This window comes from Dipodomys merriami, unplaced genomic scaffold (genome assembly GCF_024711535.1).
Source record: "Dipodomys merriami isolate MVZ:Mamm:240054 unplaced genomic scaffold, mDipMer1.0.p SCAF_696, whole genome shotgun sequence".
NCBI classification, from domain to species: domain Eukaryota; kingdom Metazoa; phylum Chordata; class Mammalia; order Rodentia; family Heteromyidae; genus Dipodomys; species Dipodomys merriami.
This window is the reverse complement of record NW_027206286.1, coordinates 188879-203749: the sequence shown is the minus strand read 5'-3', so window position 1 is coordinate 203749 and position 14871 is coordinate 188879. Positions and strand designations below refer to the sequence as shown.

Below are 14871 nucleotides of genomic sequence, written 5' to 3'. Positions count from 1 at the left end.
ATGGGAACCCGGAGCTCCGTGTCTCTGGGTGAGCTGGCAGGGAATCCAGCCACCCAGGAGGAAATGGCCCAGAGCCCTTCCTGCCAACACCATCTCTTGCATAACAAATCCATGTCCCAGGCCACTCACCCACTCTGGGACGGAGGAAGCAGCACTTGGGTTACTTTCTCGACTCTGTGGAGATGACCAACTGCCAGAGGGGGGAACTTCACAACGCCAAGAATGTCTTTTTTGTTTTAGAGGCAAGGAGATCATTTTTTGTAACAAGCACCTTTGAATGTCTCCAAATGTCAAACCAGAAAGTTGATAAGAATTCTGGGCAGGGCTGGGAAGGTGGCTCAGTGGTAGAGCGCTTGCCTGGCATGCATGAGGCCCTGGGTTCGATTCCTCAGAACCACATAAGCAGAAAAAGCCAGAAGTGGTGCTGTGGCTCAAGTGGTAGAGCGCTAGCCTTGAGCTCAAGAGCTGAGGGACAGCGCCCAGGCCCAGAGTTCAGGCTCCATGATCCACAAGGAAAAAAAAAAAAAAAAAAAAAAAGAATTCTGGGCAAATCCACAGTAGCAAAATAGGTCTTGTTCTCCCTCCCCGCCCCCGCCCTTTTCGGTGTTGCTATGTTGCTATGTTGTTGTTATGGAAGCGCAATGGTGACGCGACCATCTTTGTGTAAGGCAGGTACCTCGACTAGACGAGGCTCAGCTCTACCGCACCTTGTCAAGGTGTGTGTGTGTGCACGTGTGCGCACACGCGGGCCTGTCAGTACTGCGACTTGATCTCTGAGCTTTCTGCTTTCCCCATCTACCACATGAGACAAACCATCATTTCCCGCTTTTTGCTGAATAATTGTGACAAGATCTTGGTTCTCACAGCCAACTGTAAACGATGTGGCTATGGGCTGGGAAGGTGGCTCAGTGGAACAGCGCTTGCCTCGCATGCATGAGGCCCTGGGTTTGATTCCACAGCACCACATAAGCAGAAAAAAGCCAGAAGTGGCGCTGTGGCTCAAGTGGTAGAGCGCTCGCCTTGAACTGAAGAGCTGAGGGACAGCGCCCAGGCCAAGTTCAAGCCCCACAACCGACCAAAAAAAAAAAAAAAAAGAATGTGGCTACATCATCTATTTATCCCCAACAAAGCTATAAAGCACTGGGATTTATCTTTTGGTCCGTTGTGGGGCTTCGGTTATGGGTATGGACACTCTCCTTGAGTTTTTTTGCTGAAGGCTAGCACTCTACCACTTTGAGCCACAGTTCCAGTTCCAGTTTTCTCGTGATCAATTGGGAATAAGTCTCACGGACTTTTCTGTGCAGGCTGGCTTTGACCATGATCCTCAGATCTCAGCGCCATGAGTAGCAAGGATGACAACAGGTGTGAGCAGTTTTTTTTTTTGGACAGTGTGTCATGTAGTTCAGGCTGGAATTGAACTTGCTCTGTAGCCTATCTAGCCTGTATGGCATTCATCCCACCTCTACCTCTCTAGGGTTGTGATTACAGGCATCCACCACCACAGCTGGCCAGCCCTTGAGAGGATTCTGACCAACCAGAACACAGAGAGGTGGTGACACTGAAGTTCAGGAGATGGCTCAGGGGTCCTGGTGGAATTGGAGTTTGCCCTAATGATCACAGTCACGCACGGACACACAAGTCAGATCCTTGCTATTTTAAGAATGTACTTTATACAAAATAACCAGTTCATATGGAAATAAATCTACAGACCTCCGAGGATCAAAAAGCTTTTTAAAAAGTTCTTTTAAAAAATTATCCAACACACAATATTGAACTAACTATTGAGGTAAGTGTCGCTCTCAGTGAAACAGGGAATCAGCAGACCACGACAAAATATACACAAATAAAAAAATAAATAGCATTCCCCCTTCCAGTACTGGCCAGAAGATTCACCAGGGCATTCACTTCTACAGCAGGAGTGTGGACGGACCCTGTGTGTGTACTGCAGGTGGAGCAGGGAAAAGGCAGGTGAGCAAGGCACCTGATCTGGGGCAACATCTGAGTATCTCAATAGCCATCAACCTGTTCCCTCCCACCCCTCCACCCCGCCCACCCTGCCCCAACGCAACCCTTCCAGAAACAGAAGCAGGGCAAACAGCTGGTTTTCAGGCATGGCTACTAAAGAGTTAAGTCAGAACGAACAACAAGAGGTGCCGAACCCAAGCCAGGGAAGACGTGTGCTTAGCTAGCGGAGAGGGCTGCAGACAAAGCTTGTGTCCTGTTTCTCTGAGAGCTGGGACATAAGCAAAGAAGACCCTAACTGCGTCTTCCCAGTGGAAAGGCAAAGCTCCGATGCCAAAGCTTTGAGGGAGATCTAAAGCCACTGGACAAAACATCTACCCTGGTTATCTTCTCACCTAGTGCGGCTCGGCCACGGTCCTGGTGACCAGTGACATGGGACTAGAAATGACAATTGCCTGCTGGCACAAATGCCACTGTCCTCACTACAAGTTTTGTCCAAAATGCTATCTGCTGAGAGACCACATTCCAGAAACCTCCAGCAGTAAGCGGTGGCAACTCGTCCACAGCGGGTCTCCATGAGGACCGGAACGAGTGGACAAAGGGACAGACATAGGTAAATGCCAGCGGTGACTAAGGTCATCATACCCTGCTCTTGGGACTCTAGATTAAGACTCTGGGTGGAGTTTCACATTCGTTTTTAAGAGATGTGTGCCACTCATGGGGGAGGAAAGATGGGGGAGGAGAAGTGAGGGGAGAGAGGGAGCCCGGCCAAGCGGGATGACTTCAAGGCTTCTCCGTGCTGACCATGGGGACGCCAGCATCAGGGTTCTGCGTTTGTGGCAGCATTTAGCTTACCCTTAGGTGCTGGCGGGTATTAGAATAATAATACCTAGACAGCAGATGAACATCACGGAACAACAACTATAAAGGTCAGGAGAGAATTCCACAGGAAGGCTAGAGTGAACTGACCATGACTAAGATGGGCAGCACAGAGCAGAAAGTCCACCAACGGTTTCATAAAAGCCAGCAGGAATCTGCCTTCTGAGGGGACAGCCTGAAGCGTGCCAGGTGACACTACAGGGTGGCTAAACAGACTCTGCGGCACTACCACAAAACCAAACCAGCCTGACGCAGGGGATGGAGCAGCTTTAAAGATCAGACCGGGCTGGGGGCGGGCACGGGCACGGGGAGAGAATGTGGCTCATGTGGTAGAGCACTTGAATAGCAAGTGCTCAGCCCTGAATTTAAAAACCTAGTAGCTGGGGGGAGTGAGGGGGAGCCAGGGGAGAGAGAAACAGAAACTAATAATCAAAGAATCTTGCATATCCTTCTCCATATTCATCTGTCACAACAAATCTTGGCCAAAACTTCCTGCGACTTTTTAAATGAACCGACTGACAAGGGGCAGAAGAAACCTGAAAGGCTCGACTTCTGTTTCTGGATATTTGTTTCTCCGTGGCTTTGTTTGAGGAACCAGTTTCTAAGTTGTTCATCCTGAGTGGTCAACAGCAATGTCAGGGCTTCCAAGGATCCCCAGGGACCACAGCAGGTGGCTTGGTGTAGGGTACATACCCTTTGGAAGATGCTTTGCCCACTATTCTCACATCTGCTTAGTGCACTTGGAAAGAGAAAAGCCGGAGGAGGAGAAAGGTAAAATGAGGGGTCCTGTCTGGGGGGGGTGACTGAATGTGGGACTCTCAGAGGCTCCCGGCAACTGTCAGCTGATCTGCTCTCCAAAGACCACTACAAGCGGGAGACATGCCCAGACGAGGGATGACGGCCACCAAGTTCGCAAACAGGATGCAACCGAGGCCACTGTGCTGTTCCTGCTCATAGTGTTGCAACCCCAGGGATTCGATACCTACTACTCTCAGCATGTTCTCAGTTGCCTGTAAACTGGGGGAGGGGAGGGGAGTCCGGGGACACAGGAGGAAGTAACTTGTTCATCACAGCATCTCGAGCACTCCGGGAGCGAGGGGAAGCAGCACCTAATGCGGTGTGTACACAGTGTACCTACAGCTTTAGCGCTATGGACAAAGCCCCGTCTGTGGCGGAACGGACTGGGCTCAGGCTCAGGATTACACAGATGCTTTCTGCGCCCTGCACAAACTGGAGTAACTGCTCTGTCCATCTCAGCACAGGCCAGCCTGAGGGCAAACTGATCTGTCCACCTACCTGAGAACTCAGCCTCAGAACCCAACTGACTCACAGTAGTAACAAATGTAACGTGAAGTCTGTTACAGAAGACCGCTCATATGCTACATACCTCAGAGGCCCTCTGTGTTCCTCCCTCTCCGTCTCACCACATTACATTAGCACGCGTTCACTTCCTGGGATGAATTTTCAAGAAGTGTGGATGCGGCGTCTATTCACTTCTAGAGCCTGGATGCTACCAGTCTAGCTCCTTTCCTTCTGATGGCATATTTAGCGGATTGTAAACAACAGTTCTCAAGTTAAAAAACAAACAAACAAACAGAAAGATAGGGCCTCACCTTGTACCTAATCCAGGCTGGCCTTGAACTCATGATCCTCCTGCGCCAGCCTCCCACTTGCTGGGATTACAGACACGAACCACCACACCTAGCTTATCAGTTCCCCATTGACTGAGGAAACGAACTGGAGGGAAGGGTTCTACCAATCCTGCCCACAGCTAAGTCGGAAAGAAACTAAAGATGCACGTTTTAGGAAGACTTCTACTAACCCCAAAAGCATGCTTCCAAAAAAATGCTATTCCTTACTAAACTGGAATTTCAGGCTATTTTCCGTCTCTCCTTGTGGGATATTTAAAGGTTTAAAGATGGGCCCAAACTTGGGTGGCATCTTAGCTAAAATAAAACACAGAATGCTAAACAGGGAGGATCCAGTGTAATTAACTTGTAAATCCATAATAAACAATTTAATACTGTAAAATTCTTTCCTATCAGAATGACAAAATGCTTTCTAATAATTTATATTTGACAGCTAATTTAAATCACCATAGCTGATTATACTATGATTCACTTAACTGAATAAAAACTATATACTGAAATATTCTTCAGTTCAAACTGTATATCTATAGGATACACTTTTTTTATTCAAACCTGTGCAATTTCTTTACTGAGACTAACACATACAAACCTGAGTAGTCATGTTCACCAAATGTGGTTTGTGCTAGAAAGCTCGTGTGACCCCTTCTACAGCACCCCCGAGAGGCCGCTCGTAAGTGAAACACTGCAGTCAGTCCAATTCCTGACACCAGTTCACAGGATGGAGTACCACTTTCACAAGTCCAGGACTTAGGTCATCTGAGCACCAGCACCTGCCTTTGGGGCTGAAGGTCCCAATGGTCACAGAGAGCTCTACCTCTGATGAGGAGTGAACAGACGGTGCACTGGACTCAAGGGAGAGCTTTCTCTGTCCAGGGCTGGACACAGAGGCTGTGATGTGTAACAAGGTGAAACTTCCCCTACCCTCTCCCCAAGCCCCCCAAAGCATTCCGTGTGTGACGTGATTGTAAACAGACAGAGAGACCACGGCAGTGCTGTGTGCCCACCACGATCGGGGCTCCTGTCTCCTTCACATGCCCACCCATCCTTCCCACTTTATGTACAATACATTCACCACCAACAAAAAATATTTTAAAAGGCAACATGAAAATTCTGTAAACTGGACCCAGCTCCAAAAACATTAATACTACAAGTAGTCCCTTCCCAAAATATATTCCTGAGTTGAGCTGTTCATAAAGTTTAAAAGCACCACTCCAAGAGCCCCGCTCAAGCTTAAATCGCGTTTCCCTGACCGAGTCTCAGGACTTGGAGAAGTCAGCAGGAACGCGGGCTGCTGTGGCAACCCGGGGCCGCTGCAAGCCAGTCATCTAGAGGGCCTGTCCAAGGCTCCAGCTGCTGACAGCAGAGACGGGCGAGGGTCACTCCCCAAATCCTCCACGCTGTCTTCATGCACAGCTTTCTGTTTCATCGGGGGCTATATCCTCCTTGGACTAGCTCTGAGAGAAACAAACAGAATGAAAATATTTTAAAACACACAAACAAAGGATTTCACATTGCTAAAAAACAATGTCACTCCCAGAGGTGTCCTGCAAGTGCTGGGCCCTGATTCAGACCCCGCCCACTGCTCAGTCACTGCAGACTTCTTGCATGCTGGGAAATACAGTCGCTGCTGACATCTTCTTTATGGTATCAAGGATGAGAGTGAATGGGAGAGTTAATAGTGTGTGGGACCCCCCCCCCAGCAAACGGCAGAGAAGTAGCAGAACTCAAAGATAGCTATTGTCAGCGGGGTGCTGGTGGCTCACATTTGTAATCCTAGCTACTCAGGAGGCTGAGATCTGAGGATCACGGTTCAAAGCCAAGCACAGGCAGGGAAGTCTTTGAGGCTCTTAGCTCCAATAAACCACCAGAAAACCAGAAGTGGTGCTGTGGCTCAAGTGGTAGAGTCCTGGCCTTGAGCTGAAGAGCACACAGGGACAGCGCCCAGGCCCAGTGAAGCCTCAAGACTGATCCCCCCCCAAATAAAATACAAATTAAAAAAGTAAGTAATAGCTATTGTCATTTTAGTCTCTCCCACAAAGAGTAGGCTAAGACAGGTAAGAGACTATGGCAAAAGAAATGGGCAAAAAAAGGGGTTTGCATAAATTGGTTTTTTTTGTTTTGTTGTTTTTTTTTTGTCGGTCGTGGGGCTTGAACTCTGGGCCTGGGCGCTGTCCCTCAGCTCTATCAGCTCAAGGTGAGCGCTCTACCACTTGAGCCACAGCGCCACTTCCGGTTTTCTGGTGGTTTATTGGAGATAGGAGTCTCACGGTCTCTCCGGCCCGGGCTGGCTTTGAACCGCGATCCTCAGATCTCAGCCTCCTGAATAGCTAGGATTACAGGCGTGAGCCACCAGCGCCCGGCTGCATAAATTCTTCTAATTAGGTGGCTACCAAAAAGACTAGTGGGGCAGGGGAAGCATGTAGTATCAGAAGGTCCTTCAAGACTCTGCTTGGGCTTGAAGGGCTAGGAGCACAGGGCTGACTATCCTGTTCTACCCGGTTGCCTAAATACAGGGAAAACTCTTTAGAAAAAGTTCCTGTATTAACAGGATACCTTAAAATTGTTTCCCAGTACTCGTGGCTCATGCCCGTAATCCTAGCTTAGGAGGCTAAGATCTGAGGATTGTGGTTCAAAGCCAACCCCAGGCAGGAAAGTCCATGAGACTCTTATCTCCAATGAACCACCAGAAAACTGGAAGTGTAGCTGTGGCTCAAAGTGGTAGAACATTAGTCTTGAGTGAAAAGGGACAGCACCCAGGCCCTGAGTTCAACCCCCCAAGACCGACCCCCTACCCCAACCAACAGAGTGTTGCTTAGTAGTATACTACTTGCCTAGAATTCAAAGGCCTTAGGTTTGATCTCAGCACAGCAAAAGACCAAACAAACCAAACCCCTACTACTCCTATACAACTTGTTCTCAGAATAGCAATGAGATCATGCACAAGTCAATCAGTCTTACACTAAAGGTAAAACCTAAGGCATGTTAGGCAAGTAATCTACCACAGCCCAAGATGTTTTGGACCCAAATGTTTTGGATACCAACACTCAAGTTTTTCACTGTGAAACATTCCAAGCTTATTCACAGACTGGTGTGACCAACCAGCTTTCCAAAGTCAGAAAACCTCAGGGCCAAGCACTGTGAGGAAGGAATAGGTAGTCTGTATTTATGTCCCAGACCTGGAGGAGTAACGAACACCGATTCTTACTTGACCCAGCGGAAGCGACGGGGGCTTATGCGATGACAACTGTTCTGGTGCTGCTGCTGGTGCTGGGGTCTTTGAGAATGAGGACTGTGACGGGACCGGAGGCATGTACATGCTACAGCCATAAAGAGGGGACAGTGAAGAATTAATGAAGATTAGTAGTTCCCCAAGAAAACATTTTCATCATGCTGCTGCTGCTGCCGCTGCCTCAACTATCTGGGTGATTCAACTGGGAATCATCAATCCTGGGACCAAATGACAGTGTGAGCCTTCTAGAGACAGAGCCAGAATCTAGACGAGAACTGGCCTCGCCTCTTTAAAAAGCGCATCAGCTGGGTGGTGGCAGTGGCTCACGCCTGTAATCCTAGCTACTCAGGAGGCTGAGATCTCCAATGAACCACCAGGAAACCGGAAGTGGTGCTCTGGCTCAAGTGGTAGAGCACAGGGACAATGCCCAGGACCAGAGTACAAGTCCCACAACAGGACCCGCCCCCCCCCCCCAAACACACACACAAAAAGCAAACTAAAGATAGAATGATTCTTTTGAAAAGAGACTAAATACAAGTCAACTCTGAGCCTTGAACAGATTTTAGGTCAGAAACAAATAGGAAAAGGTTAGTTCTGAAAGACTTTTAAGGATATTTTGTATTGGGGGTTCTTTCCCGTGGGTGGCACAGTGTTGAGATTACACTGCAAGGCATTCCTTTTAGGAGAGGAGTGCTGAGGTACTTGGTTGTGGGAAGGATCTGAATGCTAAAACTTAATTTCCAATGGTTTAGGCACATGGGTACAGAACTTGTGTTTTGCCAGCCTCGAAATCCTTTAGTACATGGGTACCTGAGGCGATCTGCTGCTTCGTGGGGCCTTTCAATTACGTTGTAGTATCTGAAGGGGCCCTGGCCGAGGAAAAGCAACAAAAGGCAAGGAGATACAGGTGTGTCAAGCCAATATGAAAAGAATGAAATGGGACACGACAGCACGCACCCCAAGTCCTACCCCTTGGACAAAGTAGAGGCTACAGGGAGCAAGTTCCTGCCAGTCCAAGCTACAGAGTGAAATAATACTGTCTCAAAACAGAACACGAAGTGACAATGCCAACTCATTTTCACAAAGGGGGAAAAATGGTCACAAGAGCAAAATAGACACCATGAACGGTTCACATGTTCTTCTCGGTCCCAAACCACTAGAGCTTTAAATCTTCCTTTTTTTCTTTTCAAACTTAACATGTGTTATGTCTTGAGAGATAAGAAAACAAACAATTGAACTATGTACTACGTCTCTTACCCGGATGGTCTGTACACTTCTTGGAAAGACCCCCTCATCCCGCTTCCTGCGCCCATCTGCTCCATCATCACAGCCTGGAAGTGGCCCCGGCCTTCTTCCTGACAGTGATACAGAGGGCCCTCCTGGGAGAGGCCGTTGGGCTGGGCAGCCGCTGCATGGCGAGGTGGCTGCGCGGCTGCAGGGGAGGAGTACACCCTGGGCTGGAAATGACGGGCTGACCGTGGAGGTGTGTACGGAGGCCCAGTTTGTAGCATCATACCATGAGGTGGGAAGACAGGGGCACCAAAACCCATCCCCGAACTCAGAGGTGGGGTAGTTCCATAGAGATAGTCACTGGATGAGAGCGCACTCTGTCGCTTGGTAGCTGCGTTGTGGTTGTCTAGATCTAAAAATTCTTTGGGACTTTCAGGCCTCTCCATAGACTCATCTAGCTTTTCTTCCTCAGGACCAGAATTTGGCCCATCGGCTGGGACAACTTTAGCAGCCACGGCATCTATCTGAGTTGGAGAAGATAAGGCAGTATTCAGCGTCTCGCAGCCCTGCAGATCGGCCATAGCACTCTGCCGCGGGGGCAGAGGGTGACTTGCTGAGGGTCCGTTTGGGCTTCCCTGGGGATGGAGTGGTCTCTGCCAGTCAGAAAAGCCCTGTGGACATGTGTAGTAAGGAGTTCGCTGGTAGTGATGATAGGAAGGCTGAGGTGGTGGCTGGTAGGAATACCTCATTCCCTGGTGGGGGCGGAACCTGGGAAAGACGCCAGGATGGGGGCTGGCGGACTGAAAGGCTCTGGGGGGGAACGGCTGAGGGTGTGACACCGAAGGTTTCCCCCCCATCACGGGGCCCAAACCCTGCAGGCCTGGGCCGACGTGATAATGAGGAGCTGGATTCGCGTATTCTAGGCCAGGCATGTACAAGGGGGAAAACTGGCTCACAGAGCCTGGCATTAAACCCGAGTCTGCACAGGCCGGTGCCACTGTGCTCTGCCCTGGGCACTGCAAGGTCTCCTGTGCTGCTGTGCCTCTGGCGCACAGGGGCTTGTCTGAACCAGTGCCACCGAGGCCCCTTCCGTCTGAGCCGCAAGGGGAAGCCTCCCCCGTGGCCCCGTTTTCAGGTAGAGCCCCTCTGTCTGACACCACAGAGAGGTCTCTCACACAGCCCTGGGCAGCTGGGCTACGGTAGCTGTCATCCACAGGCCAGGCGTTCTTGCCCTTTGCTGTTCTGCAGGCGGCGTCAGCTTCTGAGGAGTCGCCTTTGAGCTGTGGGCCCTCCGAGTCTCTCTCTTGCGCTGGGCTCTGCTTGGTGCAGTCAGCTTGCAGGGGAGGTGTAGCCTGAGGTAGCTGTTTGAGGTAGACCCTCTCTGAAGCACTAATGCCTACTGATTTCTCTTCAAGCCCGGGCAAGGACTCTGCAAAGAATGACAAAAAAAAAAAAAAAAGAGTGAAATAATAGGGGCTGAGGATACGGAGGAGCCCAAATGTCAGGGCTTGCATGCTCTCTTTTGTGGAACTCTAAAGCTATCCCCGAAGGCCTCCCTCCTGTGCAGCTGGTCAGGTGAGAAAGAGACTGAGAGACGATCAGAGCTCATGGACTCTAGCAGGAGGCTGCGGCTGTCATCAGCACTGCTGACCATATAGGAGAGCTTGAGGCACTGAAGTACTCCGTCCCTTCAGAACAGGGGCTCCCTAGCAGGGGGCAGGGCTCCCACTTTCAGCAAGTGGTCTCAGTACTTGGAAAATGCAGACTGAATCTCTACCTGTGAATGAACACACTTATTATGGGCCTTTTATTGAGGGGCTTTGGGATGGAATCCAGAACCTTATCAGACTAAGCATAAACTTTAGTATTGAGCAACACTCTTGTTTGGAAGTCTCAAAATACATAATATATATAATAAAACTGGGCACAAGTGGCTCACTCCTGTAATCCTATCTTAATCTGAGGATCATGGTTCAAAGCCAGCCCAGGCAGGAAAGTCTATGAGACTCTTACTTCCAATTAACTGCCAGAAAACCAGAAGTAGAGCTGTAGCTCATACTGGTTGAGCACTAGCCATAAGCAAGAGGGTTCAGGGATAGCACTCAGGCCCCAGTTCAAACCCCCAACTCACACACACAACACACAACACACAACACACAACATACAACACACACACACACACACACACACACACACACACACACACACACACACACACACACACACACACACACACACACACACACACACACACACACACACACACACAAAACCAGCTGTAACAAAAACTCAAAGGCATCTTTTTTTTTTGGTTGGTCATGGGTCCTGAACTCTGGGCCTGGGCCCTGCCCCTCAGCTTATCATCTCACGGCTAACACTCTACCACTTGAGCAACAGCACTACTTTTGGCTTTTTCTGCTTATGTGGTGCTGAGGAATGGCACCCAGGGCCTCATACATGCCAGGCAAGCGCTCTACCCCTGGGCCACCTTCCCAGACCCTCAAAGGCGTCTTTATCAGGTTATAGATTTTTTTTTTGGTCGGTCGTGGGGCTTGAACTCTGGGCCTGGGCGCTGTCCCTGCGCTCTTCAGCTCAAGGAGAGGCTCTACCGCTTAAGCCACAGCACTACTTCCAGTTTTCTAGTGGTTAATTTGGAGATTAGAGTCTCACAGACTTTCCTGCCTGGGCTGGCTTTGAACCGTGATCCTCAGCTCTCAGCCTCCTGAGTAGCTAGGATGACAGGCGTGAGCCACCGGAGCCCGGCCAGGTTATAGATCTTTTGTTTACCTGTTTTCCAAGTTCAGAAAACATAGGTGTATACCACCAAACTCCCAACTATACAACAATTTAATACACTGAATAATTACAGTTTACACCTCCAGGGCTTCACTACAACAATTCATTAGTATGAATGAAATACCTACATTATATACAATATATTATATACAATACTATACCATATACTATATGCAAATATACACATTATAATATGGATGACACCTCTCTAACCTATCTATACACACACGTACACACACTTATGTTTCTAGGAGGACAGGGTTTGTCCAAGTGTGATCAAAATCTGAGTCTGGTAACAGACTGAGGACAAGATTTAAGATTCATAATGAAGCCAGGCACCAGTGGCTCACGCCTGTCATCCTAGCTACTCAAGATCTGAGGATCACAGTTCAAAACCAGACCAGGCAGGGAGAGTCTGTGAGACTCTTGTCTCCAACTAATCACTACAAAAACCAGAAGTAGATTTGTTGCTCAAAGTGGTAGAACAACTAGTCTTGAGCAAAAAGAGCCCAGGAACAGTGCCCAGGCCCAGAGTTCAAGCCCCATGACCACCAACACAACAACAAAAACAAAAAAACCTTTAACATCTTTTATAAAAGTGTCCTTTATACAACTACCTAAATTTTTAAAAAAAGTAAAAGTGTCTCCATTCTCCAGTCATATACTGAAGAAAATCTACACTTCTCCTCTGGTTCTGCTAAGAAACTGCTCCGCGCTTTCCTCACATTTGCTAGCTCTTCACGCTTATGTGCAGGTGTGTGGGAGTGGGGCAGAAGACCTGCCAGGAACAGTCAGAAACAGGTGGGCTGGGGGCAGTCTGAGCTCAAGCAGAGAGGTGGAGCAGTCTCCACCTGACCCGCCATCCACCTGCCAACGGCAGTGAGGGAACACTGCTCAAGAGTAATTGGACCTCGTCTGTTTGCCACTCTCTACCCAAAGGGCAAATTGTGGACCTCGTCTGTTTGGCTACTCTCTACCCAAAGGGCAAATCGTGGACCTCGTCTATTGGCCACTCTCTACCCAAAGGGCAAATCGTGGACCTCGTCTGTTGGCTACTCTCTACCCAAAGGGCAAATCGTGGACCTCGTCTGTTGGCTACTCTCTACCCAAAGGGCAAATCGTGGACCTCGTCTGTTTGCCACTCTCTACCCAAAGGGCAAATCGTGGACCTCGTCTGTTTGGCTACTCTCTACCCAAAGGGCAAATTGTGGACCTCGTCTGTTTGGCTACTCTCTACCCAAAGGGCAAATCGTGGACCTCGTCTGTTTGGCTACTCTCTACCCAAAGGGCAAATCGTTCTGTGCCTTGGATTTCCCATCTGTAAAAAAAAACAGGGATATTGATGGTAATCAATATGATAATCACAAAAAGAATGTCACACACTCTAAGTGCCCTGTGGTACAGCAGTACAGGAGTTTACACTAAAAGTACTTCAACTGGCTCAATGGGCGTACTTAGGGCCAGTGCAGGAGAACCACACTCTGTGTGAACAGTGAAGGATCAGGAAAGAAAAGCAAGGTAGATTACCTCCATCCTTCTCAGACTCTTGTGTTTCACTGACATCCTGTGTCCTCTCAGGGTTGACCAAGGCGGGCCTGGGGACTGACACACTCACTGCTGCTGCCTGGGCTGCCTGTGGGAGAGGGCTGGGGAGGGGGGACGGGGGATTCGGGTGGGGGTGGTAAGGCACACCTGGGGCACAGACGCGAGAGGACAGCTGCTGCATGGCGAGCATCTCGGGGCTGTCCATCATGGAGTCCCCGCCGGGCACCCCTCGGAGGGCTTGGGAAGGCCCTCCGAACAGAGGGCTGGGCGTGGAGGCCGCAGGTGGCTGTGACCGGCGTCCTGCAGACTCACAGTGGGGTCGCATGTACCCTGAGGAAGGAACTCCATGAGGTAGGAAGTTTGATTGTTTAGTCCACTGGTTTGGGGCAACAGACGGTCTCATCCCCCGGACATCCATCATGTGGCCAAGGGTGTGCGGCTGGTGAGGGGGCCCGAGCCCCACATGGGGCCTCTCATCTGGCCCCAGAGGTCCTGGGTTTGTAGCACCGTGGTTTCCATTCCAGACAGCTGAGCGCACTCGATTCAGGTATTTGTAGGATCGAAACATGTGGCTTGGAGGAAATTCGGAGCTTTCGGGGAAGTCTGGGTGTCGTGCTGGAGGAGCTCCACCGTGCCTGGGAGGAACGAATCCTGCTTGGAACGGGCCTGGGCTATACACGCTTCCATCCTGACCGGGGCAACTCATCTGCCCGAGCTGCAAGGCGTGGGGCTGGGGCCCTGCGTGGGCAAGGTGTGTCAGCCCACCACACACGTGCGTCTCCTCAGGAGCTCTAAGCCGAGGGCCTCGGTGGCTGCTGTTTCCTCCAACTGGAGGCTAGGAACAAAAAGACAAGAAAATACAGGTAACGATCACAGAACACGGTGGACACGCTTCACCCACTGGGACACTCTTCAGGACAGAAGACATTGAGTTAAACTGCATGTAGGAGGAGGCCTCACTCCAAGTGAGCTGTCTATGGAGGTTGATTACCTGCATGGCAAAGGGGGGCTGCTGCTGCAAGGGGGCTCCTGGGGGGACTTCTAGGACTCTAGAGGAGCCATACAAGTTGGTGGGATCTGATCTTTGAAGAGGGCCAAGTAACCCTGGTACTGCTGGCCTCTACGAGGCAAATAAAATAAGAAAAATAAAAGATACAGCTGTCAGGAGAGAATAGGGTGTCTTGAAGACTATTAAAAATGTGCTCCTGCTGGGCCCTGGTAGTCACACCTGTAATCCTAGCTACACAGGGAGGCTGAGATCTGATGACTGTAGTTCAAAGCCAGCCTGGGCAGGAAAGGCCATGTGATTCTTTTTTTTTTTGGGGGGGGGGGGTCCAGTCGTGGGGCCTGAACTCTGGGCCTGGGTGCTGTCCCTCAGCTCTTCAACTCAAGGCTAGTGCTCTACCACTTGAGCCACAGAGCCACTTCCAGCTTTTTTTTTTCTGCTTATGTGGTGCTGAGGAATCGAACCCAAGGTCTCATGCATACAAGGCAAGGGCTCTACCACTGAATCACCTTCCCAGTCCCAGACCGTGAGATTCTTATCTCCAATTAACCAGCAAAAGGTCAGAAGTGGAGCTG

The 14871-nt window shown here is 49.9% G+C and overlaps 1 protein-coding gene across 3 annotated transcripts in view; it reads right to left on the bottom strand.

Moving 5' to 3' along the window:
* Positions 1–5577: 5577 nt before the first annotated feature.
* LOC138816388 (chromatin remodeling regulator CECR2-like) overlaps positions 5578–14871 on the bottom strand; it is a 95037-nt gene continuing 85743 nt past the window's right edge. For all 3 annotated transcript variants that reach the window (XM_070006094.1, XM_070006095.1, XM_070006093.1), the window contains 4 exons: positions 13273–14125; positions 8977–10378; positions 7696–7807; positions 5578–5944 (listed from right to left, as the gene is read on the bottom strand). In XM_070006094.1, the coding sequence (XP_069862195.1) occupies positions 5939–5944; positions 7696–7807; positions 8977–10378; positions 13273–14125 (2373 nt within the window). In that variant the 3' untranslated portion in view covers positions 5578–5938. The remainder of the gene's footprint in view (positions 5945–7695; positions 7808–8976; positions 10379–13272; positions 14126–14871) is intronic.